The 24,476-nt window shown below is 40.8% G+C and overlaps 1 protein-coding gene and 1 non-coding gene across 13 annotated transcripts in view; one reads left to right on the top strand and one right to left on the bottom strand.

Annotated features, from left to right (window-relative positions):
• ALG9 (ALG9 alpha-1,2-mannosyltransferase) overlaps positions 1–24,476 on the top strand; it is a 110,090-nt gene that overhangs the window by 83,321 nt on the left and 2,293 nt on the right. For 6 of the 12 annotated variants that reach the window (XR_008661878.1, XR_008661877.1, XR_008661881.1 and 3 more), the window contains exons 15-16: positions 23,144–23,268; positions 24,162–24,261. Coding sequence is in view for 5 of the 12 variants with exons in the window: in XM_055305692.1 (XP_055161667.1) it covers positions 23,144–23,268; positions 24,162–24,238 (202 nt within the window). In the remaining 7 variants the exon portion in view is untranslated. Of the gene's footprint in view, positions 1–10,748; positions 10,868–11,154; positions 14,544–23,143; positions 23,269–24,161; positions 24,262–24,476 lie in introns of those variants that run through there. The other 6 variants (XR_008661880.1, XR_008661879.1, XM_055305694.1 and 3 more) reach the window with 3 other exon arrangements.
• Positions 19,501–19,606, bottom strand: LOC129498027 (U6 spliceosomal RNA). Its single transcript, XR_008662061.1, has one exon. It is a non-coding gene; the product is annotated as a U6 spliceosomal RNA (small nuclear RNA).

Here is a 24,476-nt window from a genome sequence, read left to right as displayed (position 1 = left end):
CCACTTTGTTGGGAGTTTTCTTTTTTTTTTTTTTAATTTTTATTTATTTATCATAGTCACACACACAGAGAGAGAGAGAGAGAGAGAGAGAGAGAGAGAGAGAGGCAGAGACACAGGCAGAGGGAGAAGCAGGCTCCATGCACCGGGAGCTCGACGTGGGATTCGATCCCGGGTCTCCAGGATTGCGCCCTGGGCCAAAGGCAGGCGCCAAACTGCTGCACCACCCAGGGATCCCTGTTGGGAGTTTTCATCATGAATGGATAGTGACTTTTGTCAAATGCTTTTTAAGCATCTATAGAGATGGTCACGTGATTTTTTTTTTTTCATTTTGGTGATGTGATATACCACGTTGATTGATTTGTGAATATTGAACCATCTTTGCATCTCTGGAATAAGTCCCATGTGATCGTGGTGGGTGTATGCTATTTGCTAATATTTTGTTGAGAGTTTTGCATCTGTGTTTGTTAGTCACATTGGCATGTAGTTTTGTTTTGTGATTATTTCAAATTCCTAAAGCTGGATTTATGCCAGAGTAAAAAGAAAAAAAAAGTGAAATAAGGATTTCTTTGGAAGTTTCTGATGCCCTCATTCAGTAAGATAAAGATGGTTGAGTGGCCAATGGGCTTCAATGTGGTGTCTCTTGGAATGATCCTTCTTAGGTGCAGGCACTGGGCTTTAAGGAGATCCAAAGCCCATGTGGAGAAAGGAGGCCCACAGGGAGGTGGCCTGAAGGTCCCTTTTCACTAGCTGAACTCTGAGCCTATAGCCAGCCACAGGAGTGTGGCTGTTATGAAGTTTCTAGCCAACAGCAGGTGAAACAAAACCATCAGTGAACCACACATTTGAGAGAAATCACAAATTGGTTTTTTTTTTTAGCTAAAAAGAAAAAAGATTTGAGTTATTTTAAAGTATGCTCATTGTTTATTTCTTCTCTGTAAATCTTGCAAGAATCGTCTACCTGATGTGGTTTTCAGTGTTTCTGTTTGTCACATAGAAATAGTCCAAATAAAGGTCCAAAAAGCAGAGGCAGACACATTTTTGAACACGGTTTAGTGTCTTCTCTGCAGGAATGGTGGCTAGATCATATAATACCTTCATATTTAAGTAGCCATCAGGTGGAAAAGAGACTAGTGAAGTGCATTTGCCGAGCACTGGTGGGACTGAAGGTCACAAGATGGCCTACTACCAGTTCTTTCTCAATTCCCTCATTCTGAATTTTGGCTAAAGATTACTGGCAAGAGGTTATGGTGTTATGTCAGGTGATTGACCAGGGCCATGGATCAGTTAAATGATTCACTCTGTACACAGTCTTGTAGTGCTGTGATTACAGTTTGTGCCTCAGCGAACTTCCAAACCATTACATGGATCTTTGGAGGTGGCTACCAAATAGTCAAAACTGGGAATGTATTCATGAATGTCAAGGGTCTATTGGACATCCCTGCTGGAAATAGTGTCATTCTGGTCATGTAGGTAATCAGGCTTCAGCACATTTTATGTAAACTGAAACCTGGAGAGGTTACTTGGCTTTCTGCATTAATATTTTCTTGGCCAATATTGGGTGCTCTCCACATGTCACTTGTGCTGTGACATCCCATGGGACACTCCCCCCTGCCACCACCACACGCTGTAGACTCTTAACTTTGCTTGGACCCATCTGATGTCCTTAGGACTGATCTGTTTGGGAAGAGAAGAGAAAAAAGAGCTTTGTAGTATTTTTGCTAATTCCTTTTCCTTGTAGAAGATGAATATTGTTAGGAGCAAGGGAGGTAAAACTAGATGTTCTGATTTACTCTTTTACAGAAGGATATTTATTGGGCACTTTCTGTGGTACTGTCCTAAAAACTGGTGATAATGGCAGTTAGACAAAGTTCACTTAGACAAAGTTCTTTCATGAGACCGGCACTCTCATGGGGTATAACATACAGCATGTAACTCCTGTGTCCCCCTCTCTTCTTTGAAAAAGAGAGAAATGTCCCCTCTGCACTATTTACAGAAGATTAGTATTTATCACCCCATTTCCTGTTAAAAATTATTAAAGCACAGTCACATTTTTTATGTGCCCTGGCTTTTTGAGCAGTTCTTAAATTGCTTGATATGGGACTGTAGGTTGAGGATGGCTAAGATTAAGTCTTGAGAGGATTCTGAAATTCTCTTTGGAACTGAAGATTTCTGTGCGGCGGACCGTGGACAATCTCGCTGGTTTATGAACTACATGAGAGAGAGAGGAAACCAGCTTTAAAAAGAAAGAACTGGCAGTGGGTTTAGACTAGAGGTTCACAGGGATATTAATGTTTGGATGGATGGATAGATAACTAAAAATAGAAAACCTGAGGACTAGGATGTTTTCTTTGTAACATGAAAAATTGACCCAGCATTTCATTTGTGCCTGTTGAGCTGGTGACCTCGGGGTCTGGCAGGCAGTCTTCCATGACCGCCAGCAAGGGCAGATTTAAATCTCCACAGCAGAATGCTCCCCCGGCCCTGATCAATAGGGCTGCTAATTGAATTAGAAAACATTCTGAGCTGTGGCTAATTATGCTATTCAGGCAATTGCTTTGTCAACGTGGATTTCATCCTCGAATTGCTTAAGTGACTTTCTCACTGGGAGGGAAAGTCAACTTCTATGATTGAGGCACTTATTTTGTGGCTCCCTAAATTTTTTTTCCTTTTCAAGTTTTTATTTTACTTTATTGTATATTTTTATTGGGGTTCGATTTGCCAACGTATAGCATAACACCCAGTGCTCATCCCATCAAGTGCGCCCCCTCAGTGCCCATCACCCAGTCACCCCAACCTACCGCCCCATGCTGCCCACCTCCCCTTCCACTACCCCTTGTTCGTTTCCCAGATTTAGGAATCTTTCATGTTCTGTCTCCCTCTCTGATATTTCCCACTCATTTTCTCTCCTTTCCCCTTTAATCCCTTTCACTATTTTTTGTATTCCTCGAATGAATGAAACCATATAATGTTTGTCCTTCTCTGATTGACTTACTTCACTCAGCATAATACCCTCCAGTTCTATCCACGTTGAACCCACCATTTGCTTCAACGTGGATAGAACTGGGGGGTATTATGCTGAGTGATGTGGCTCCCTAAATTGTGCTTCCTGTGCTTCCTTAGGGCAATGCTATGGCATTTCACGTTATTACAGACGTTGTTGTGTGAGTTTTGATAGACATTAGTTAGGTTCTAATTTGTACTGCAGTCTGCTCTGTGTTTCTAGGTCTGTGTTTCCAGGTCTATGCTACTCCAGTGCTCCACTGCTCTTTTCTTTCACAAAGCCAAATAACCAATTTGATGTCACTCTATCCAGTAACAGAGCAATTTAAAAGGCCCTAGTCGTGCTTAACATGTTAAAGTTGTTGAAGGTAAAGAAATTAATTTAGAACATCAGCTATCGTGTTAGAAGTGAAGAATTCAAGCCAACTTGTTTTTTTGGGTTAGAAAAATAGTCAATATACTCATAAGTGATGTACATGTATGTATATATTGACTGCTCATTTCATCTTCTAGAAGATATTACTGGCTTTAGACCGACCTTCCTTCCTTCCTTCCTTCCTTCCTTCCTTCCTTCCTTCCTTCCACCAACATATACTATAACACCCAGTGTTCATCCCATCAAGTCCCCTCCTCAGTGCCCATCACCCAGTTACCCTGCCCGCCTCCCCTTCCACTACCCTTTGTTCATTTCCCAGAGTTAGGAGTCTCTCATGTTTTGTCACCCTCTCTAATTTTTACCACTCATTTTCCCTCCTTTCCCTTATAAACCCTTTCACTATTTCTTATATTCCCTGTATGAGTTAAACCATATGATTGTCCTTCTCTGATTGACTTACTTCACTCAGCATAATACCCTCCAGTTCTATCCACGTTGAAGCAAATGATGGGTATTTGTCGTTTCTAATGGCTGAGTAATATTCCATTGTATACAAGGACCACAGCTTCTTTTTTTTAAATAATAAATTTTTTTATTGGTGTTCAATTTGCCAACATACAAAATAACACCCAGTGTTCATCCCGTCAAGTGCCCCGCTCAGTGCCCATCACCCATTCACCCCCACCCCCCACCCTCCTTCCCTTCCACCACCCCTAGTTCATTTCCCAGAATTAGGAGTCTTCATGTTCTGTCTCCCTTTCTGATATTTCCTACCCATTTCTTCTCCTTTCCCTTCTATTCCCTTTCACTATTATTTATATTCCCCAAATGAATGAGACCATATAATGTTTGTCCTTCTCCGATTGACTTATTTCACTGAGCATAATACCCTCCAGTTCCATCCACGTTGAAGCAAATGGTGGGTATTTGTCATTTCTAATGGCTGAGTAATATTCCGTTGTATACATAAACCACGTCTTCTTTATCCATTCATCTGTCGATGGAAACCGAGGCTCCTTCCACAGTTTGGCTATTGTGGACATTGCTGCTATGAACACTGGGGTGCAGGTGTCCTGCTGTTTCACTGCATCTGTATCTTTGGGGTGAATCCCCAGCAGTGCAATTACTGGGTCATAGGGTAGCTCTATTTTTAACTCTTTGAGGAACTTCCACATTGTTTTTCAGAGTGGCTGTACCAGCTTGCATTCCTAGCGGCTTTAGATTTTTTTTTTTTATAAATTAATTTTTATTGGTGTTCAATTTACCAACATACAGAATAACACCCAGTGCTCATCCCGACAAGTGTCCCCCTCAGTGCCCGTCACCCATTCACCCCCACCCCCCGCCCTCCTCCCCCTCCACCACCCCTAGTTCGGCTTTAGATGTTAATGGTAGATAATGCTCTTAAAGACCACGAGCAGAATCAGCAGAGGAAAAAGATTCACTTTCTAATAAGATTGTTCCAATACCAAGCTCGGATGATAAATGGATTATATAAGGCTTCTCTTATGTAGAGTCCCCACCTTTTATATAGTTTTGTATTCAGGCTTAACTAGAAATGACTCGTGTTTCCTGAACACATAATAGAATTTGATGCTGAATTTTTTGGGACTGTACACGGAGGAAGCATGGCAGAATCAAGATGCTTCCCGGATCTCTCTATGTATTCAAGTCGGACCTGTGCTTGTCCTTAGCAAGATGGCTGTTACAAGCTACACATGCAATGGGACTTTAAATTCCCCATTGAGAGTGGGACTCTTCTGTCCACCATTATTTTTCTGGCACTTAAATCATTGCTTGACATGATGCTCAGTCACTGGTGGAAGAACTGGATTGAGTTAAACTCAGATCTCCTTTGTATAAAATCCGTCCCTCACTCTCTTCAATGGTCTTTCCTTCTTCTTCGCTCCCTCCCTGCCTTCCATTCTTCCATTCAGCCTCCATCTAACCTTTGCTTTTCAGCACATATTGGGTGCCAGACACCGTGCTGTTGGTAAATAAAACAGACTTGGTCCCAGAAATCTGGTACTGGGAGTAGGGGTGAAAACAGACAATAAACAAAGTAACCAACAAGTTACACATTGTGAAGAGTCTACCAACACACAAGGTACACTCAGATTAACTGATAGAACTGGAAGCCTAGGGTTTCCTAGGATGTTGCAAGACCTTTCAAAGGTTGCCTCTAAGATGAAGAATGAAAAATGAGTTGGGCTTTGAAGAGTGTTTTAGGCAGAGGAAGGAAAGCATGCGAAGGCTGTAGGGTAGGGAGGGATTGAGAAGACGTTGGCGTAGTGGGCAAGTGTGCGAGGTGAAGTTGGTCAGGCAAGGAAGGGCTAGATCTCCTAGGGCTTTGTAGCCCATGAGAAAGACTTTGGATTTTATCCAAGCCATTTTCAGGCTGTGGACAGAGCATTTAACCTAAGATCCTGTAGATCTGGTTATATGAATGAGCAAGTCGCCTTTCTGTTGAGTCTATCTTGGAATGTTGGATGGAGAAAATGAAATAAGATACAGTAAATGCTTTTTCCACACCTGTGCAACCCTCAGTGTTTGTCCTGTCTTTTCAATGTGTATAGTATCACTTTGAACTTTGGTATCAGCTTTTAGTATTTAGTAAATGCTATGTTGTGGTTATGTATCATTTATATTGTTTCTCCCAACTAGATCATTAGCTCTTTGAGAGAACAGAAATTTTTGTGCCTCAGGGCCAGCACACAAAGCCCCACACATAGTAAACATATAAGGGTTTTATTCATTTAAGGATTTGACATTTATTTAAAAATTTATCTACTGGTTTTTAAAAACTATTATAAGTAGTATGTTTGCCTACTTTTGTATATGTTTGAAATTTTCTATTGTACAAATGGAAAATGGAGTAGCTTGTTAAAACAGTATGGTGTAGAGTATAAAATAAAAATTCTTTATAATAGGGGCTGCATCGTTTTTGCTTTAACACTGTTAAAGATGGGGATCCCTGGGTGGCTCAGCAGTTTGGTGCCTGTCTTCGACCCAGGACGTGATCCTGGAGTCCCGGGATCGACTCCCGTATTGGGCTCCCTGCATGGAGCCTGGTTCTCCCCTGCCTGTGTCTCTGCCTCTCTCTCTCTCTCTCTCTCTCTCTCTCTCTCTCTCTCTCTCTGTCTCTGTCTCTCATGAATAAATAAATAAATCTTAAACAAACACTGTTAAAATTGCTTTTCTAAATGGCTGTGAAGATTTCCACTTTGGCAATATCTGTTTCCTAATTCCTCACCAGTGTTTGGTTATTTGATACTGTCAGACTTTTTAACTTGTGCAAACCTGATTATTGAAAAATTACACCTGTATTTCCATTTCCCTGATTTACTGGTAAGATTGAACATTGCTTCCTGTGTTTAATTGGCCATTTATGTTTCTTTTCTCCGTTCATATTCTTTGTCATTTTTCCCTACTGAGTCATTTGTCATCTTGATTGCAGGAATATTTCATATGTTCTCACTGCTAATCTCCTATGTATTGCATGTATTTTGTCCTGGTCTCCCTTATTTTTTTATCTTTGTCTCAGCCTGCCTTTTGCTTTCCACCGTAAGGCATCGTAGCCCTTCTTCCACCTCAGGGCAGTCAGTATTTTTCGTGATGTCCCCTGTATGGCCCAAAATCTCTTCTAGAGTTTCTGGGCATGATCTGTCAGCATACCAAGAAAAATAGTCCGCCATTTGCTGTCTTTCCCAATAGACACTTTTCATTTTTTACAGTTTTCTTTTTAGTTATTTTATAAGTAACTTAAAAAATATGAGTAAGAGGATAGTAAAACAGAAACAAAACCTTCATTTGGAAGCTTAACAATTTAAATGTAGTGACCTCAAATCTTTGTTCTATATTCTTCTGCTTCAGAATAAATACATAGATATATAGACAAGTGAAATGGACACCTCTGAATGCACTTGTCATGCATGGACCTGGAATAGGTCCATCTTGAAAATACTGGTTCCAAACTTTAAATATATCTCCAGGAGGTTCTAGCTTATCACTTCTAGTTGTTCTACCACTTGCATCATCAAAATGCAAAACCAAATATTTTTTGAAACCTTTGATGGCTCATAATTTTGTTGAAGAGAGTATAACTATCTTCTTAGCTCCATAATTCAGACATTTTCATTCTTAGATTTATAAACCAAGATGATAGATCCATTGAATTTTTAAATTTCTTTCCCATATATACTGGTCCTAGTCATCCTTGAATACCAACCTGCCTTCAGCATTTGCCCACTGTGAACTGTATCAAATAAAATTTGGCCCACAGCTCTCATAAAAGATGAAAGAATTTGATCATATGTCCTTTCAGTGTAAAGGATGGTCCAGGTTCTTGTTGCAAAACATTGAATGATGAAGTCCTCCCTGTGGGATGACTGACTCAATGAAAATACCCTATATTCTTTTTGTTCTGAGAAATACCTTGCTCATTCATCAATTTTTGAGAGGATTCATCTGTATATACTGTATAATATACTGTCATCTGAAGATGCTTAGACTGAACTTATTCTTAGGATTGGGGTTACCATCCTCACTGGAGGTGCTGCTCTGTGTCTTTTTGCATTCATCATCTTCTTTTTTTTTTTTAAATAAGATTTTATTTATTTATTTCAGAGAGAGAGTGAGCATAAGTGGAGGGAAGGGCAGAGGGAGGACTGCAGACTCCCCGCTGAGCAGGGAGCTTGATGCAGGACTTGATCCCAGGACCCTGGGATCATGACCTGAGTCAAAGGCAGACGCTCAATCAACTGAGCCGCCCAGGTGCCCTGCACTCATCTTCTGATCTAATAATTGTGAAGTGTCTCCTTCCATCCATTTTCTTCTCATTGCCATTATGGACTGAAAATTTAAAAATCCAGGATTCTCAACTGTGTTCAATGAAAGCTAAAAGCAGACAGCAAAGATAGTGTCTCAGGTCTTTTAAACCTTATTGAAAGATGATACAATAATTTGGGGAGTGCAATTAGAAAATTGCAGGATAATGGTGATTACTTTTGCATCATCCTTTTTGGTGACTTCTCTTTTCCTTTGTCTTATTTTAGTTTTTTTAAAAAAACATAGTTGTAAATAATCCAAGATACAGAAGAAAAAAATAAAACCACTAAAATTCTGTAATATAACTTAAATTTATAAAAGATTGCAGTGGACCCACATGGTAAAGATAGGACGAGGTTTTTTTTTAATACTTATTTATTTATTTATTCATGCTAGAGAGAGAGAGAGAGAGAGAGAGAGAGAGAGAGAGGCAGAAACACAGGAGGAGGGAGAAGCAGGCTCCATGCCGGGAGCCCGACGCGGGACTCGATCCCGGGACCCCAGGATCGCGCCTTGGGCCAAAGGCAGGCGCCAAACCGCTGAGCCACCCAGGGATCCTGGATGAGTTTTATTCTAAAAAATAAATACAATTTTTCTTTGTTCTTAGAAGACTCTAAAACAAAATTATGAAATAACAGCCTTCCCAAAACAAATAGTAGGGAATTGTTCAAAAAAGAGAGAGTGGAAAAACTCACATTGGTCCCAGCAGGCCTAAAATGTTCTATTGGAACTGCCTGAAGGATTGAGCTGACCAGAAATACGTACTGACCATGCTAACAAAGTTTTGATGGCAGAGCCTGCTGCAATGGAAATGACTCTTAATTAGTCTTAGCCTCTCTTTACTACACTGAAGCTTGCAGGAGTTTGCTCTGGCTTACAGTTTTCTGTTCTGACCTTCCCCTTATCTTTGCGGCATGGACAGAAAGGATAAACTAACTTCTTTTTTACTGAGGTAGGTGCTTCCTCCTCATGTTCATTTTGTTAGCAGGCCTGCTTTATCTCATTTGTCTCTCTTCTAAGCCTCTTTTCTATCAAAGCCCTTGAGCTGTTAGCTGTTGAAGGAAAGTGCATCTCTGTTGAGCACAGAGCACTGCCAGCGTCCCATTTGGGGAGAATCTAAGAGGTGTGTATGCCAAGCACGATATCATTGTGTGCAGGCATTGCGGGAGTCTGCCAAACCCAGGGGTAGGCTGCCAGTACAAATGCCACGTTGACATGACATTTACAAGTTTAGAGTCTGGAAGAGGACTGGCAACAGAACACTATCCAGCTACCTCATTTAGGGTGGCAGTAACTGGGCCAACTTTTGATTTTTAGACTCAGAAAGCATAGTCAAGAAGTAATACTTCATATAGAATTCCAAACTATCACTGCCACATTTTCTAGGAAGTGATGAATTTGGTTAGCCTGTTTCTGGAATGTAGGATAAACCGTAATGCAGGTTATCGAGTGCAGAATCTGGAATGAAATCTGGATTTGAATGAGGGCTCTTTTTTAAAATTAATTAATTAATTAATTAATTATGATAGTCACACACAGAGAGAGAGAGAGAGAGAGAGAGGCAGAGACACAGGCAGAGGGAGAAGCAGGCTCCATGCACTGGGAGCCCAATGTGGGATTCGATCCCGGGTCTCCAGGATCACACCCTGGGCCAAAGGCAGGTGCCAAACCGCTGCGCAACCCAGGGATCCCTGAATGAGGGCTCTATCATCTATCACTTACTGTGTGACCCTGACCAGGTTACTTTGTGTAGACCTCAGTTGCCCATCTCTAAAGTAGAGATAATAGCACTTTCCTCATGGGGTTATTGAGTGAATTAAATAATATCTTTAGAAGTGCAAGCACTTTTTCTAGTGCTTGTCTAATACTGAGTACTCAATAAATGTGAGGGATTTTTCACATTCTTGAGAAACTCATGAGAAATTCTGGCTTTCTGCTCTTTGTATATTTTAGTAACAAGTTGGTATATTACCACCTGCCAGGGACCCATGAGCTTGTGTGTATACTCTCTCTCTCTCTCTCTCTGATTAGGCACTGCTGGAGTGAGCATGTGCACAGAAAGCCCAGGACATAGTTTTCTTTACCTCTCCTAGGAAACTAAGAACTGGAATCAGGATCATTGGAGCGTTTGGCATCTCTACAGTCTCTTAGATGCAGAAACCACTTGGGTGTTAAGAGTTTATTCAAAAAAAAAAAAAAGAGTTTATTCCAGTAATAGCAGTCCTTTGATTGACCTGGAACTTATCTATGGCATATTCTGTGCAAAGTGAAGGCCTGTAGCTATTCTGAAGGAAACACTGTGGCTTATTAGGGACGCCATCTTTTCAGTGTTGGTAGCAAGGTACTTGGTCTCGATTAAATCTGTCTTCATGATTTAGTAGATAAATGAGAGATTTTTCTGTGCTAAATGTTTAGAATAAGATCCTCACCACTGCACTAAGGTAACTTCTTTTTATCATTTTCAACATTGTTGGAAATTCTCTAAAATGACAAAATTCTGACTTGTCTTTTTTCTTTTTTTTTTTCTTTCTTTCTTGTTTCTCAGATCTTCAAAGTTACTGCGGGCATTCTATGTCCCCTTCCTGTCAGATCAATACACAGTGTATGTGAACTACACCATCCTAAAACCCCGGAAAGCAAAGCAAATCAGGAAGAAAAGCGGAGGTTAGCAACACGCCTGTGGCCCCAAAGGACGGTCATCCTGTTAACTAGTGATTGCACTGACGGGACTCCCTCCAAGTCATCATTTGTAACATTTGTAATAAAAGCTGTCTGACACAGAGACTGGAATCTGGGTGCTTTGGGCTGGTCAGAGTCCTTCACGTTCTCGTCTTGCCTGTGTCTCTGTTCTGCATGTAAATTTATTGCAGCTAGGCAGGAAAAGGCCCTAAAGTGTGGTAGATATGTTGCTCTACATCTTACTGTTTCTCTTCTGTTCAATTATTTACTAGACCGGAGGAGAGCAGAACTACCTTACAGGAAGAATTGAAAATCCCTGAACTGGATGGCTGCGTTAAACTGTTCTCCATACTCTGGCCTGGCATCTGAGAAGTAGCAAGCCTCTTTTGGGCCATATGGGCTTCTCCACCAAAGCTGTTTGGCAGCTCCTAGCAGACCTTGTTCAAACTCTAGTGCTGAAAATGAGCACAGCCTAATTGCCAACCTACATGTCCTTTTCACCTCATGCAAGACTAAGCTTCTCTAAAGCACTTCACAGGACTAGAACCCTGTCCTGGAGATACTCAGGAAAAAGGCAACTATTTGAGGAATTGTGACCTAATTTCATTATGTAGAATGCCTCTTATTTTCATTTTATTTCCTTTACAACAAACTGTAATATGTTTTCTTTAGGTCTAAGCATGCTGTTTTTTGAATTCAAGACTTCTCTGTATTAAGGTATCAACAGACCAGACCATAACTGTACAGGACATATTTGGAGAAAGTTAATTCTATCACTTGGTAGGTTTGGATGACCTCATATTTTGAAGTAATGTTTTCTGAGGCCATTTCTGAGGAAATTAAGAATTCCCCCTCCCCCCTTTTTTTAACAACCCTAGTGGACAAGTATGTATTTATAGCTCCTATTTTTGATTTTATCTATTGCAAAGTGCATTCTGCATGGGGCATGTCTAGTCAAATAGGTAATGATAAGGACCTAATTAAAATGTAGTAAGTATTACTGTTACTTTACTTACAATATTCCATAGTTTACAAAGCACTTTCACATTATCTCGTTTGGTCCTCACAGTCATGACATGGGATAGACAAGGCAAGTGGTTTTATCCCCATTTTACAGATGATGAAACAGACTTTGGCATGGGGGGTGGGGAACGTCAAATGGCTTGCCCAGGGTCACAAGGCCAGTCAGTAATAGAGCTAGGACTAGCACCTGGTTCCCTAACTTCTACCCTAGTGTGCTTCCATCCTTCCTCTCTTGACTCTGAAGACATTACTTGGAAGAATGATGGTGTTGGCCAGAGACCTGCTTGATAATGTAACTTTCTATTTTAAAGAAGACTTTTATCTGTATTTCTTTGAGTTCCTCGGAGCCTCCATTGTGCCTGTCAGACCATCACAGCAGCACCCCATGATGCAGCCCAGCCTGTGTCAGGAAAGTAGTGCTCGTGTTTGGAAGCTCTGTTCTTCTGCAACCACACAGGATCCCCTATTAGTTGCATTTCCACATAGGCTATCTGAGGGCCTATTATAGGTGCCTTATTTTCCTAAGGGTAACTGTGTCTAGTATCTGCAAATAGGATAAAGCTATTTTCCAGAGGATAGAAGCTATTTTCCATCTTCCATTCTTTAAAGAGAAGGTCTTTTCAACAGAAACTGATCCCAAGAGAGGAGAAAAGAAGTAATAAGGGAGGAAGAAAATGGCTGGTTCCCACATGACAAGTCTCCTTTTTGTGATCCCTCTAATGGAATTTCTAGGGTTGAAGCACTGGAGAGGAACTTGGTCTAGACAGTTTAGAACAGTGATGGGAGAGTCAAGCTCAGCCAGGGTCCCACTTGCTGCTTTAAGATTTCTGGCATTTAATCCCCAGTACTTGGTTCCTGCTTTCTGAGGCAAATATTGTTACCTGTGGTCTGACTACAGGGTAGAGAATTTTCAGCGAAAGATCTTGATCTTGTCCTACCTGCAGGAACAATGTACTGTCATTCGCAATGGCTAAAGCGCTCTACTTTTTGCAGAGGTAAATGAGTCCCATAACAGAGGTCCACAGTGAGTAGCTTTTTTTTCTTAATCCAAGTGATACAATGGCTGGTCTATTTTATCATCTTGCATGTTAAAAAAAAAAAAGCCTTCTGAGTAAGAACTTACTGTAAAGAGCACAAAAAAGGTCACAGTTGATCCAGGGATTTCTTGGGAATATCCGTTCCTATCCCTTTTCAAACCTGGTTTTGGTTTTCTCTGTTATAGGTCCATCTTTAGTGAGAGCACAAGAGATTGTGAAACACTGTGCCAAATGCTAGGGGTAAGGGATATAAAAATGAATGTTTTTTTGTGGTGAAAATGAGTATTTCTCATGTGATGTTATATAAACACATTAGGAAAAAAAAAATCTGTCTCAGCAATACAGGGTTAGCCTCCCTGTATTGCTTCCCCAGCTTTGCCTAGAGAAAAAAAGAGTTTCAAAACACCTGGTCATACAAGTATTTCTCTTCTAGAGAATCATTGTTTAGCATGAGCCTCCTGTAAGCTCTGCCTTCCATAAGGATGCAGTATCTGAGGCACTTCTTTCTCCACAGATTGTTGAATATTGAAGAATGAAGGACTGCAGGTTATTTGTAAGAACCTTGATTACAGAGCTGAGTGAGGGGGTGGGTATACTTGGCAGTTTCAGGGTTTTCTAATCTCTATCAAGTTTATTTATTTTTTAGTAATTTCTATATGGGGCTCAAACACTTAACCCTGAGATCAGGAGTCACATGTTCTTCTGACTGAGCCAGTCAGGGACTCCATTGATCTCTAGATCTTAAGCAGCCTTATCTGAACCCTAGATCTTAAGACACTGAGCGCCATTATTGAACCAGGCAGTATAGTAGGCATCTATTACCAAAGTGTACCTATCACCTGGTACACTTTGATAAAAGACCAGTCACTTTAATCTCCTGGGATAATCCTAGAAAATGGGAGCCCATACTCTTTATTATTGAATTTGAGTTTAGAAACATTGTTTTAAATCAAGGTGGCTCTTGATCTCAACCATTTATTTGGGTCACTTTTCCTAGTTTGGAGTTTTGGGAAAGAGCCTCAAAAACTCATGTGGTTTTATAGCATTAGATCTGGAGTGACTGTTGGGGCAAAGCACCAATGGCAGTCCTTTATTGTGTGTTGCATTTGGGATTTATTGGAATAATTCACTGTGATTATGCTGTCTTCTATCTGGTGTCAGGCAGCTCTGCTTTTAATTTAGTTGTTTTCTCTTAAGAGGGAAAAGAGGCACAATTTCATCCTTGCCTCCATGGCCTATTAAATCTCATGTGTTAATTCATTCTGATGTTACTACGTTCAATGCCTTGAGTAAATGGATAGATGGACATGTGCTCAGCTTTGTTCTTGGGCAACAGAAAGATCAGATTTCCGTATGGCATTGTTGGATTTCAGAGCCCTCTGGTGTTTTGGTAAATCTAGATGAATGTTGCCTTTAATTTTTCCAATATATATGACCATGTAATTTGTGCTGCAGATGAAATCAGGAAGCAGTGCAGTGTTGAAGCAAGTCTTGTCCAATTCATTTGTCTTCCTGATTCCCGTACTTTATCTTACTTGTCAGTGTTTATATTACATACATGTATTTTCTGTAAAAGAAAGAAATAAATCTTGGCAATTTGACTTTCCTGTTTAGTGTGATATTTTCTCTTTTGCTACATGTAGTCTTTTTTAAATCTTCAGAGATTGAAACTCAACTCCTCCCATCTGTCCCCGCTCTCATTCTTCAGTGTATAGACCTGCCTTCCACAGGCCAAATAGTCTGGAATGTTTATTCTGAAAACTCTAGGAAGAAGCCTTTATTTGTGAAAGCCTGCGAGGGTTAGTTTTATTGTACTTTTGGAAAAACGAAGCATTATGAAGATTACTCAACATGTCAGTGTTGTGCCTAAAAAGTGATAGTTTCCGGATGCACTGTGTGTTTTGGATGAAAAAAATCTCTGGACCACGACAGTCTTAACATTCATAGAAGTGTGGATCTGGTAATATTTAACATTTAAGCAATTTCCTCCTCTGTTGGGGGTTGTCAGGAACAATAAAAGTTTTTTTGTGAATGAATTTGACATCATTCCCATACCTTGTACCTATAGCCAATAACTTTTAGTAGTTATCTGGTTTTATATGATTGGTTATCAGTTTTCTTTCCTTAGGACCCCAAATGCCCATGATACTTGGGTTTGCTTTCTTTCAAGTCATTTCAGAGAAGGGGATTTTATTTATTTATTTTTTTAATTTTTATTTATTTTATGATAGTCACACACAGAGAGAGAGAGAGAGGCAGAGACACAGGCAGACGGGGAAGCAGGCTCCATGCACCGGGAGCCCGATGTGGGATTCGATCTGGAGTCTCCAGATCGCGCCCTGGACCAAAGGCAGGCGCCAAACCGCTGCGCCACCCAGGGATCCCGAGAAGGGGATTTTATTAATAGAATTCCAGGAGGGAGAAGTCCACAGCCTTAATTTACTTTTCTCTGTCTAGAATGTCATCCTTCCTGGTCTCTCAAGAGCATCAATGACACATCTAGTGGCAAAGCCCATGTCACCCTCTCAGTGCTCAGCACAGTTCCCTGAACATTTTGGTAGTATACACGTTTGTTGACAATGGAGGAAGAAAAGTAAAAAGAAACCTACAACTAATACACAGCCTTTGCTTTCAAGTTGGCAGATTTTTAGACCACAGAAAACGGTAATTCCTCTGCTACCCCAAGGGCAATTTGGAAGGCTTGAAGGAGGCTCCATATTGTGCATGCTTTAGGACTTCTCCTGAAGTAGAGAGGCTTTCACATTAAAGCAGATTCCTCAGAGTACCTTCTACAAAGAGATTTGATATTTTTATTGAATATTTCTATTATTTGATTTTGGAGGGTCAGACTTAGGAGACCTTCTTGAATGAGTTTGGGGCAGATGGCCTCCCTTCCAGGTGTGAATAAGTGCTCCATTCCTATCAGCCCTGCTAGGAAAGGGAAGTCTAACTGCAGGATGGCTTTGTAGTGATACATTCAGATTCAGTAATACCGAGTTAGCAGGTAATGTTTTAGAACTGAAGGCTGTGTTGGCTCTCTTCAGCTGTGGAGTTCAACATAGATCTGACATCGAAATAAATTATAACTAATTGATTTGATAAACAAAATGAGGCAAATTTAAATAAAGGTATGAAGTTATGAAATTGAGTGACATAGACTGGGAATTCCTATTGGACCTTTTTTAGCATAAATGGCTCATAATGTAATTAAGAGTCAGATTAAATAGCATTTTACCTGAGTAGGAGCATTCAAAAAAAATTGTTTTAAGTGAACTATAGGTATCTTCATGAAATATTTAGGAGTGGTAGGATTTTTTGTTCTTGTTTTTAGTTTCTAGTTTCTGGGCTGCTTATTGTCATTACATGCCTGGAGATAAAAGTATAAACAGTTGACTCTTGATGGTTCCAATGTTAAACAAGTTAAAATGAATTCCGCCAAGGGTTTTTCACAGACCTACAACCACAAGTTCCAGCTGTTCCCCCACCTTAGGAGGGTTCTCTTTGACCTTCATTGCCTGCAGAGCTAGTGTTTGACAACTGGTGCTATTGTCCTGTATTTGCCATTTTAGCTCCTGAATCTCAAATTGCCAAGTGAGAAGGGTATGTTTTCTGGTCTGTTTGCTAGCTGCTCCAGCAGCATCACACTCAGTGCTGGAGAAAACATGACCTATAGAGTAGTGATTCTCAACCAGAGCTGCACAAGTGACTCAACTGGGGACCCTTTACAAAACTGTCACTATCTGCTTGAACCCCCAAACCCCCTTAAAGAATTCTGAGTTAGTGGCTGCAGGTGGGCCCTGACATCATTAAAAAAAAACAACTTTATTTTTTTAAAATTTAATTTATTTAAAGATTCTATTTATTTATTCATGAGAGACAGAGAGAGAGGGAGAGGGAGAGAGGCAGAGACAAAGACAGAGGGAGAAGCAGGCTCCATGCAGGGAGCCCAACATGGGGCTCCATCCCGGGTCTCCAGGATCAGACCCTGGGCCGAAGTTGGCGCTAAACTGCCAAGCCACCCAGGCTGCCCAAAAAACAACTTTCTATGTGATTTTATGTCCACTGCCATCTATATTAAGAGACTGGAAGGCAAACAATCATGCCAGAGATCCCAGATAATTAAATAGGCAAAATGTTTGGTGGTCTTTTCCGGTTACAATCCCTGGCTATGCAGGCTTCCATCCACACCTCTTGCCACCACCACCACCTGCCGGCATTTTCTGTTTTTTTTTTTTTTGTCTTGTTTTGTGTTTTTTTTTTTTTTTTTTTTACTATCACACTTACCTGCCCTTATTATCCATTCTCTCCCTGGGTCCGACTTTCTGGGAAACAATTAACTAATATGGTACTGATGTACACTAATGGATGTTAATAATTTACTGTAGTTCTCTTCCCATTGATTCAGCACATTTGAATGGTAACACATCTGGAAAAGAGAAATGACTTTATTCTGACAATTTCAGACCCATCTAAGTGCCATTTTATTGGTTGATTGAGAAGAATGTTTGAGTAGGCAGATCCAGCCTTGAGGAAAGCTGCCTGGTCTTTAAGATCAGACCATAATGATCAGCACTGCTTGGCCTGCTCAGGTAAGAACCTGTGGCTTTCATGACCCCTGTGCAGGACTTGCTGGGTGAGCCTACTTTGTAGATCTCATATGCGTCACTCTGAGACATGTGCACTAAGGACTTCCCCTTTTGTTGCTCTGCTATGGTATGCTGCAGAGCTTCTCTGGAGCTGTGCTTCCCTACCTGCCTCCCCCCACATGCACACACAGACATGAGAGCAAAGGTTAATCTCATTTTGAGAGAAATGACCTGAAATGTGCCCACTCAACCAACAAGAAAACGCCATGTATCATTCAGCAGTTAGACTTGCTTCTTTCTTGCCTCTATTAAGAAAATGTCTCTAAGCCTCCCTGGTATTTCTGAGAATACATTCTCATTTTTTTTTTCTTGCCAGTAAAATATTTGTGGAGCTGTGTAGCAAAGAGGCTGGTTTTACGGTGCTACTTTATTTATTTATTTATTTATTTATTTATTTATTTATTTATTTATTTATTTATTTATTTATTTAATTTACTTATAGTCACAGAGAGAGAGAGAGAGAGAGAGAGGCAGAGACATAGGCAGAGGGAGAAGCAGGCTCCATGCACCGTGAGCCCAACATGGGATTCAATCCTGGGTCTCCAGGATCGCGCCCTGGGCCAAAGGCAGGCGCCAAACCGCTGCGCCACCCAGGGATCCCTACGGTGCTACATTTATGAAAGAATCTCAAAGTGTTTTTAAAACTCATCCCCTTCCCCGTGGGCCTTTTCTATAATTGTGTTTTCACAGTCTGTGATTACAGGAGATATTCTAAAAAATAACACCAAAGTTTAAAATTGTTGTCATGTTTTTTTTTTTTTTAATTTTTGGTTTTGTTTTTTGTTTTACTTCCAACTATCACTGTTTTCTGAAAACTTGTGGAGGCAGCCCTGTCCAGTGCCCTCCTAGAAACTTCCCTAAATGCCCAGCAGAGGGCAGCCCATTCTCACTGAAAATTTCACAGCTCCTTTGCTTCCAGGAAACTAATCTGTTTCAGTATTTGCTGTATTCTTGGTGTATAAATTCCAGTGTAAATGGAAATTCCTACATTTCCTTAGAATCTGTATCATCCCTACATTTCACCGTTACGTTGTTGAAATTGTGAAAATTTCCAGGAGAAAACCATGCTCATGATTTATGGGAGAATGCATCATCCATTGCAACAGTGATTCCCTGGTTGGGAAATGATCCTCAGGTCAGTTCTCAGTTAATTTCAGTTCTCTTTAACATGACCTCCATGTTATTCAGAGGTAACAAAAGGCATGTATTTGGTTGAGAGGGGGAAGCAACTACTTTCAGGTTTAATTACCTGCCGATTGCCCATTGTTAAGGTTTCCAAACAGGAGCAAACTGCATCCTACACACAATCTTGACTTTGCATCTGCTCACTTACTGATATTGTCAAAGGCAACCCAAAGGATATGTGAATGGGCAGGGCATTCCCCTCCATCAAATGGCCACACATTATCCCCAGCACAGTAGCTGAAGAAAAGTACTAGCACTTAGCAGGAGCTGTGTCCCTGTAAAGTAACAGCTTTAGAATACCTCTGATTGCTCCTCCTGTGCAGATCACGGAATGAAAAGATAATATTTGCAGATGATTTACATTTATAGGGTACCCACCTAGGCAGACAGGCTTTGAGGACCAGACAAGTTTTAGCTCTTTGATATAGGAGATTTCCTTCTTTATCTGTGTGACGCCTGATAACCTCTTTTGAACTCAATCTTAGAACTATATGGGAAGTGCATTGTTATTTTTAAGATTTCTTATTTACTTGAGAGAGGTAGAGCTAGAAAGTGAGAGTATGAGCAGGGGGTGGAGGGTTGCATGGAGAGGGAAAGGAAGAAGCAGACTCCCTGCTAAGCAGGGAGCCCAATGTGGGGTTGGAGCTCAGGATCCCAGGACTGTTATCTAAGCTGAAGTCATACTCTTAACAGACTAAGCCACCCAAGTGCCCCCTTTTGTTGTTTTTAAATTATAGAATGCTTCACAATTTTGCACGTCATCCTTGTGAGAGGCCATGCTAATCTTCTCTGTATTGTTCCAATTTTAGTATAGGTGCTATCGAGCAGAGCATGGGGGTTTTTTAGTATTTTTTTTTCTTTCACTTTTTTCTTTTTACACCCTCTAGATGGTGAGATTTGCTCTGCAAATACAAATAATAGCTAACATCTTTTAAGCATTTACTATATATCACGAATGTTTCAAGTTGCTTTTTTCTCACATAATCCTTACAACAACATTACGAGTTTGATAACTATTATTATCTTCTTAATCTGATGTCAAGAGATGTTATACATCTTGCCCAAGATCACCTAGGTAGGAAATTGCAAGCCTGGGATTCAAGTCCTCTTAACCATGACTTCATACTCCCTATTTCAAGACCTCTTTGGAGTCCAGAGCCCTCTAGCTCCTTTTTGGATATTATGTTGAAGTGTCTGGAATGATTAGACAGGCAGAGATAAGAACGTGACTTAGTCAAAGTCGGTTCAGTCATTTTACCACCTTCTAAATCTGCCTCTAGGAACCACAGCCTGGAGGCTGTCCTAGTAAGAGTGAGTCTTTCTAGGGGCTTTTTTTAGAACACTGTGTGGCCCAGCTAATTTTAATCACACGGCTAGATCAGAAAGGGAGCTGGTTTCCTGAAGTCCTAGAAGTTAGTGGAAATTCCGGTTTCTGATTACAGTCCCAGCTGAATTTCTGCTGAGATGTGAGTGGCATGGCCAGGGGGTCTTGGCACTGGTTCTTTCTTATTCTTCTGACCTTTTTCCTGATAGTTCTGCTGGGAAGATCAGGAAAGGAAGTGGGGAAAATACTATTTCCAGGGGACACTACAGGAAAAAGCTTCTAGGGAACAAGGAATATTTTAAGTAGTCTGTTTTTGCTAAATCAAACCTCTGTCTAGCTGGAACCTGGGAACAGTGTACCTCCATGCTGAAAACTACTTACATTGGTTGGGTCTGGTGTGAGACAGGTGGTAAAGGCTTATAAAAATAAAGACAGAATCCGGACTCTGTGGACATAGCCAGGCTAGACAAGGAATATCTGGCAGGAGAGGGCTTTTATACATCTCTATGGATACCATGGGGAAAACCAACCAGGGAGAGGCAGAGTCTAGTCTATAGTGTGGTAACTAACCAAGAGCCAAAAGGCTGGTTTGTTTGAATATGTAAGAATTTTCATGGTTCAGAATTCAAAAAGTATAAATATCTTGGATATTGGTATCCCAGGTTGGGTCCTGAAACAGATAAAAGACAGAAAAATGGGTGAAATTCATGTAAAATCTGGAATATAGTATATGTTAAAAAAAACAAAAGTTCAGATGGGTATATTGAACACTGAAAAATCTCCCTTCTATCCTGTTCCCCAGTACCCTGTTATCTTTCCATAACCAACCAATGTGATTCATATATGTTCTAGAAACTTTAAAAAATTATTTTTAATGCTTATACAAGCACGTGTGTGTATTCTACTTTGATAAGATACTGTGTACACTGTTCTGGCACTTGCTTTTTTTTTTTTCAATCTTAAGATATTTTAATACTGCCTGTTTAGGAGCAATCTATTATTTCCGAGCATTTTCTGTTTAAGTGGCCACAACTTCAATAACACTGTGTACCTTGCTTTTGCATTTAACGCTGTAACAAGAAGTTTGTTTTTTTTTGTTTGTTTGTTTTGTAACCAAGAGTTTTTGTTGAGCTGTGTAGAGCATCTGACAAGATAACCAGGGGTCTGTCCTGAGAATGTCAGAGCCCATAATAGAACCTGAACACCTCAGACTTTGGAGAAAAGCCCCCATGATGGTTTGACCTTGGGGTCTGTTGTACTTAAACCTGCCCTTGAGGTTGGAGGAAGTACTCGATCTGGCTGCTGTTCTGGGGGATGTGGGAGCCTGCACACCCAGAGCACAGGTATCTAAATGTTCTTTTCTTTTGTTTGCTATGGGCTCCAGCTCAGTGAGTGCTTGATGATCAATAACCTCTAACATTTGTGCCACACTTTTCCTTTACAAAGTACTTTCCATTGTGGATAGTATTCCTCACAAGAGCCTCATGAGACCTCAGCTGGGATTTGCCCCTATTTTGCCAATGAGAAAAACCTTCTGGAAGGCCTTGAGTTATGTCTTCTATAAGTCATATACTCCTTTCATCTTTTCATTCTGGCAGTCTGTTGCCAAAGCTCTGTTGATCGGACTGTTTTCTTTCCTGCTTCTACTTCCTCAGTAGATAACTATTAATGACTAATATTTGAGAGTTTACTCTCGTTAGGTACTAATCAAAGCACTACATATGCATTATTTAATCTTAACAACCACATGAGGTAAGCTTTATAGCTCTATTCTATAGATGTAGAAACCAAGATTTAGAGAGGGTAGGTTACTTGTCCAAAGTCACATAACTCGTAATTGGCAGAGCAGGGATGTCAATCTAGATCATCTTGACTCCAGTGTATACCCGTCTTTTGTTTTTAAGTCTCCATGCCTAGCGTGGAGCACAATGTGGGGCGCAAACTCATGAGTCTGAGTTCGAACTCATGATCTCAAGACCTGAGCTAAGATCAAGACTCAGATACCTAACTGACTAAGCCACCCAGTTGACCCTATTTTATTTTATTTTTTTATATATATATTTTTTATTGGAGTTCAATTTGCCAACATATAGCATAACACCCAGTGCTCATCCCGCCAAGTGCCCCCGTCAGTGCCTGTCACCCAGTCACCCCAACCCCCCGCCCACCTCCCTTTCCACTACCCCATGTTTGCTTCCCAGAGTTAGGTGTCTCTCATGTTTTGTCACCCTTGCTGATATTTTCACTCATTTTCTCTCCTTTCCCCTTTATTCCCTTTCACTATTTCCAGTTGCCCCTATTTTAACTTCTCTGTGGACTGCCCTGAATCGGAACTGGCTGTTTCATTTCTTTGATTTGTGCTTCTCAAGAATTCAAGAGAAGTTTTGCTCTGGAAATCCAACACCTTTTTTATATCAAGTGATAAACTGTAGCATGGAGGTAGAGGATGAAGCAAGGAGTAGTAATAATCCATGACTATGGGGACACCTGGGTGGCTCAGTGGTTGAGTGTCTGCATTAGGCTCAGGGTATGATCCTAGAATCCTGGGATTGAGTCCCACACCAGGCTTCTTGCGTGGAGCCTGCTTTTCCCTCTGTCTGTGTCTCTGCCTCTCTCTCTCTCTCTCTCTCTCTCTCTGTGTCTCTCATGAATGAATAAATAAAATCTTAAAAAAAAAACCCATGACTATGAGTTTCACAGCTTCTTCATTCATTGTAATTCATTATGTGACTCTAGGCAAGGCCTCTTCTTCTTTATGCAATTCAGTTGTAAAATGCAATTAAAATTTTGAGGTGAAAATATTTGAGTTCCACAGGATTTAAGACAGTCTTTGTATAAATATAAATTCAAAATATCATTAATGCAATGGTGATAATTACTGCTTTGCAATGAATTAGGTACAGACCTGGGAATCCATTTACCAGGGTCATCTTGCTAAATGAAGATAGTTGGGAAATGCCGGCCTGTACCTCAGGTTTTCTGTGTGTGAACTGGACCATCTACCACTTTTTTAAAAAATTTTAATTTTAATTTATTTTTTTTTTAGATTTTATTTATTCATTAGAGACACAGAGAGAGGCAGAGACACAGGCAGAGGGAGAAGCAGGCTCCATGCAGGAGCCCGATGTGGGACTCGATCCCGGGACCCCAGGATCACACCCTCGGACAAAGGTAGGCGCTAAACCACTGAGCCACCCAGGGATCCCGACCACTTTTTTTTTTTTTAATTAAATTTTTTTTCATGTATTATTTCTTGGTTGCCTTTTCAGTGGGATGCTTCTGGGTCTGCCCTTGAAAGAACCACCTGCATACAGGTGTCTTGCACTTGGCCTTCTCTTTCTGGTGGGGAGGGGGTGGCTCTAGAGCAGATCAGCTTGAATGAGCATTTGTTTTGTAAAGCCCTGTGGATGGTAAGGAAGAGGCGAACTGAATAAATATGAGGCAAGAGGCCAGAGAGCATGACAGTGATGTCCTTTAGACTTCCTTAGGCTGACCCGTTTTTTCTGCTGTGACACTGGGAGCCGTTATAAGAACAGGACTTGATGTCTATTGATCCCATCTGCTTGTGCTTCTCCATATTCTTGAAGCTTTGTGTGACAGGAATAGGACAAGTTTGACCCTATCTTCCTTGATTCACTAGATGAGTGGACTGGATGTGGGTGTCAGAACTCAGGGCTTTTGTGCTGAGACTGTTACACTGTTTCCCAAGTGTTGCTTTAAACTCCCAGCCTAACCTCAGTTGTTGCTTCTGGTGCTCCCTGGTCACTAGTTTCTTGTGTGCATGTGTGTGTAGGGGTGGGGTGGAGGTGTGGGGAAGAGACCAGAGGAGCGCAATACAGAGGAAGAGCGTGTAGCAGCAGCTCAGAATGACAGTGCTGTATTTGTAAGAACTTAGCTGAATTCCAGAAGTCCGGCAAAAGAGGGATCAGTTTAATTTGGCAAAAACCATAGCCAGTAGAGACAGAAATACTTATTGATAAGCAGTTTTAGCTGTCTAGGGACAGAATTACTTATTGACAATTGACAAGCAGTTTTAGCTGTCATTTACTTCTTCTCTTCAAGAGGTGGCCTCCAGAGACTCTTCAGACTCTTCCTGAACAGCTGCTTATTGACATGGAAATTATTTTCCAGATGGTTTTAAATCAATGACTTTGAAATATCATTGTACGTTAGAATCACAGGGGTACCCAGTAACATGCCCTGCCCTACTCTCTGGGTTTGGATTCATTGAATCTAGGGTGCAGGCCAGGAATCTGCATTTTTCAACGTGCATCTTAGGTCATTTAGACAGTCTGTGGGTCACACTCCCCAAAAGACTTAGATTTTGTTCCAGTTTCCATTTGGCCCAGTTTATGAAATAGCCTCTTTCTGCTGTAGTC

This window comes from Nyctereutes procyonoides, unplaced genomic scaffold, assembly GCF_905146905.1.
Source record: "Nyctereutes procyonoides isolate TBG_1078 unplaced genomic scaffold, NYPRO_anot_genome, whole genome shotgun sequence".
Lineage (NCBI taxonomy): Eukaryota > Metazoa > Chordata > Mammalia > Carnivora > Canidae > Nyctereutes > Nyctereutes procyonoides.
Note: the sequence above shows the minus strand (reverse complement) of the source record. Positions and strands in the feature narration are given on the sequence as shown.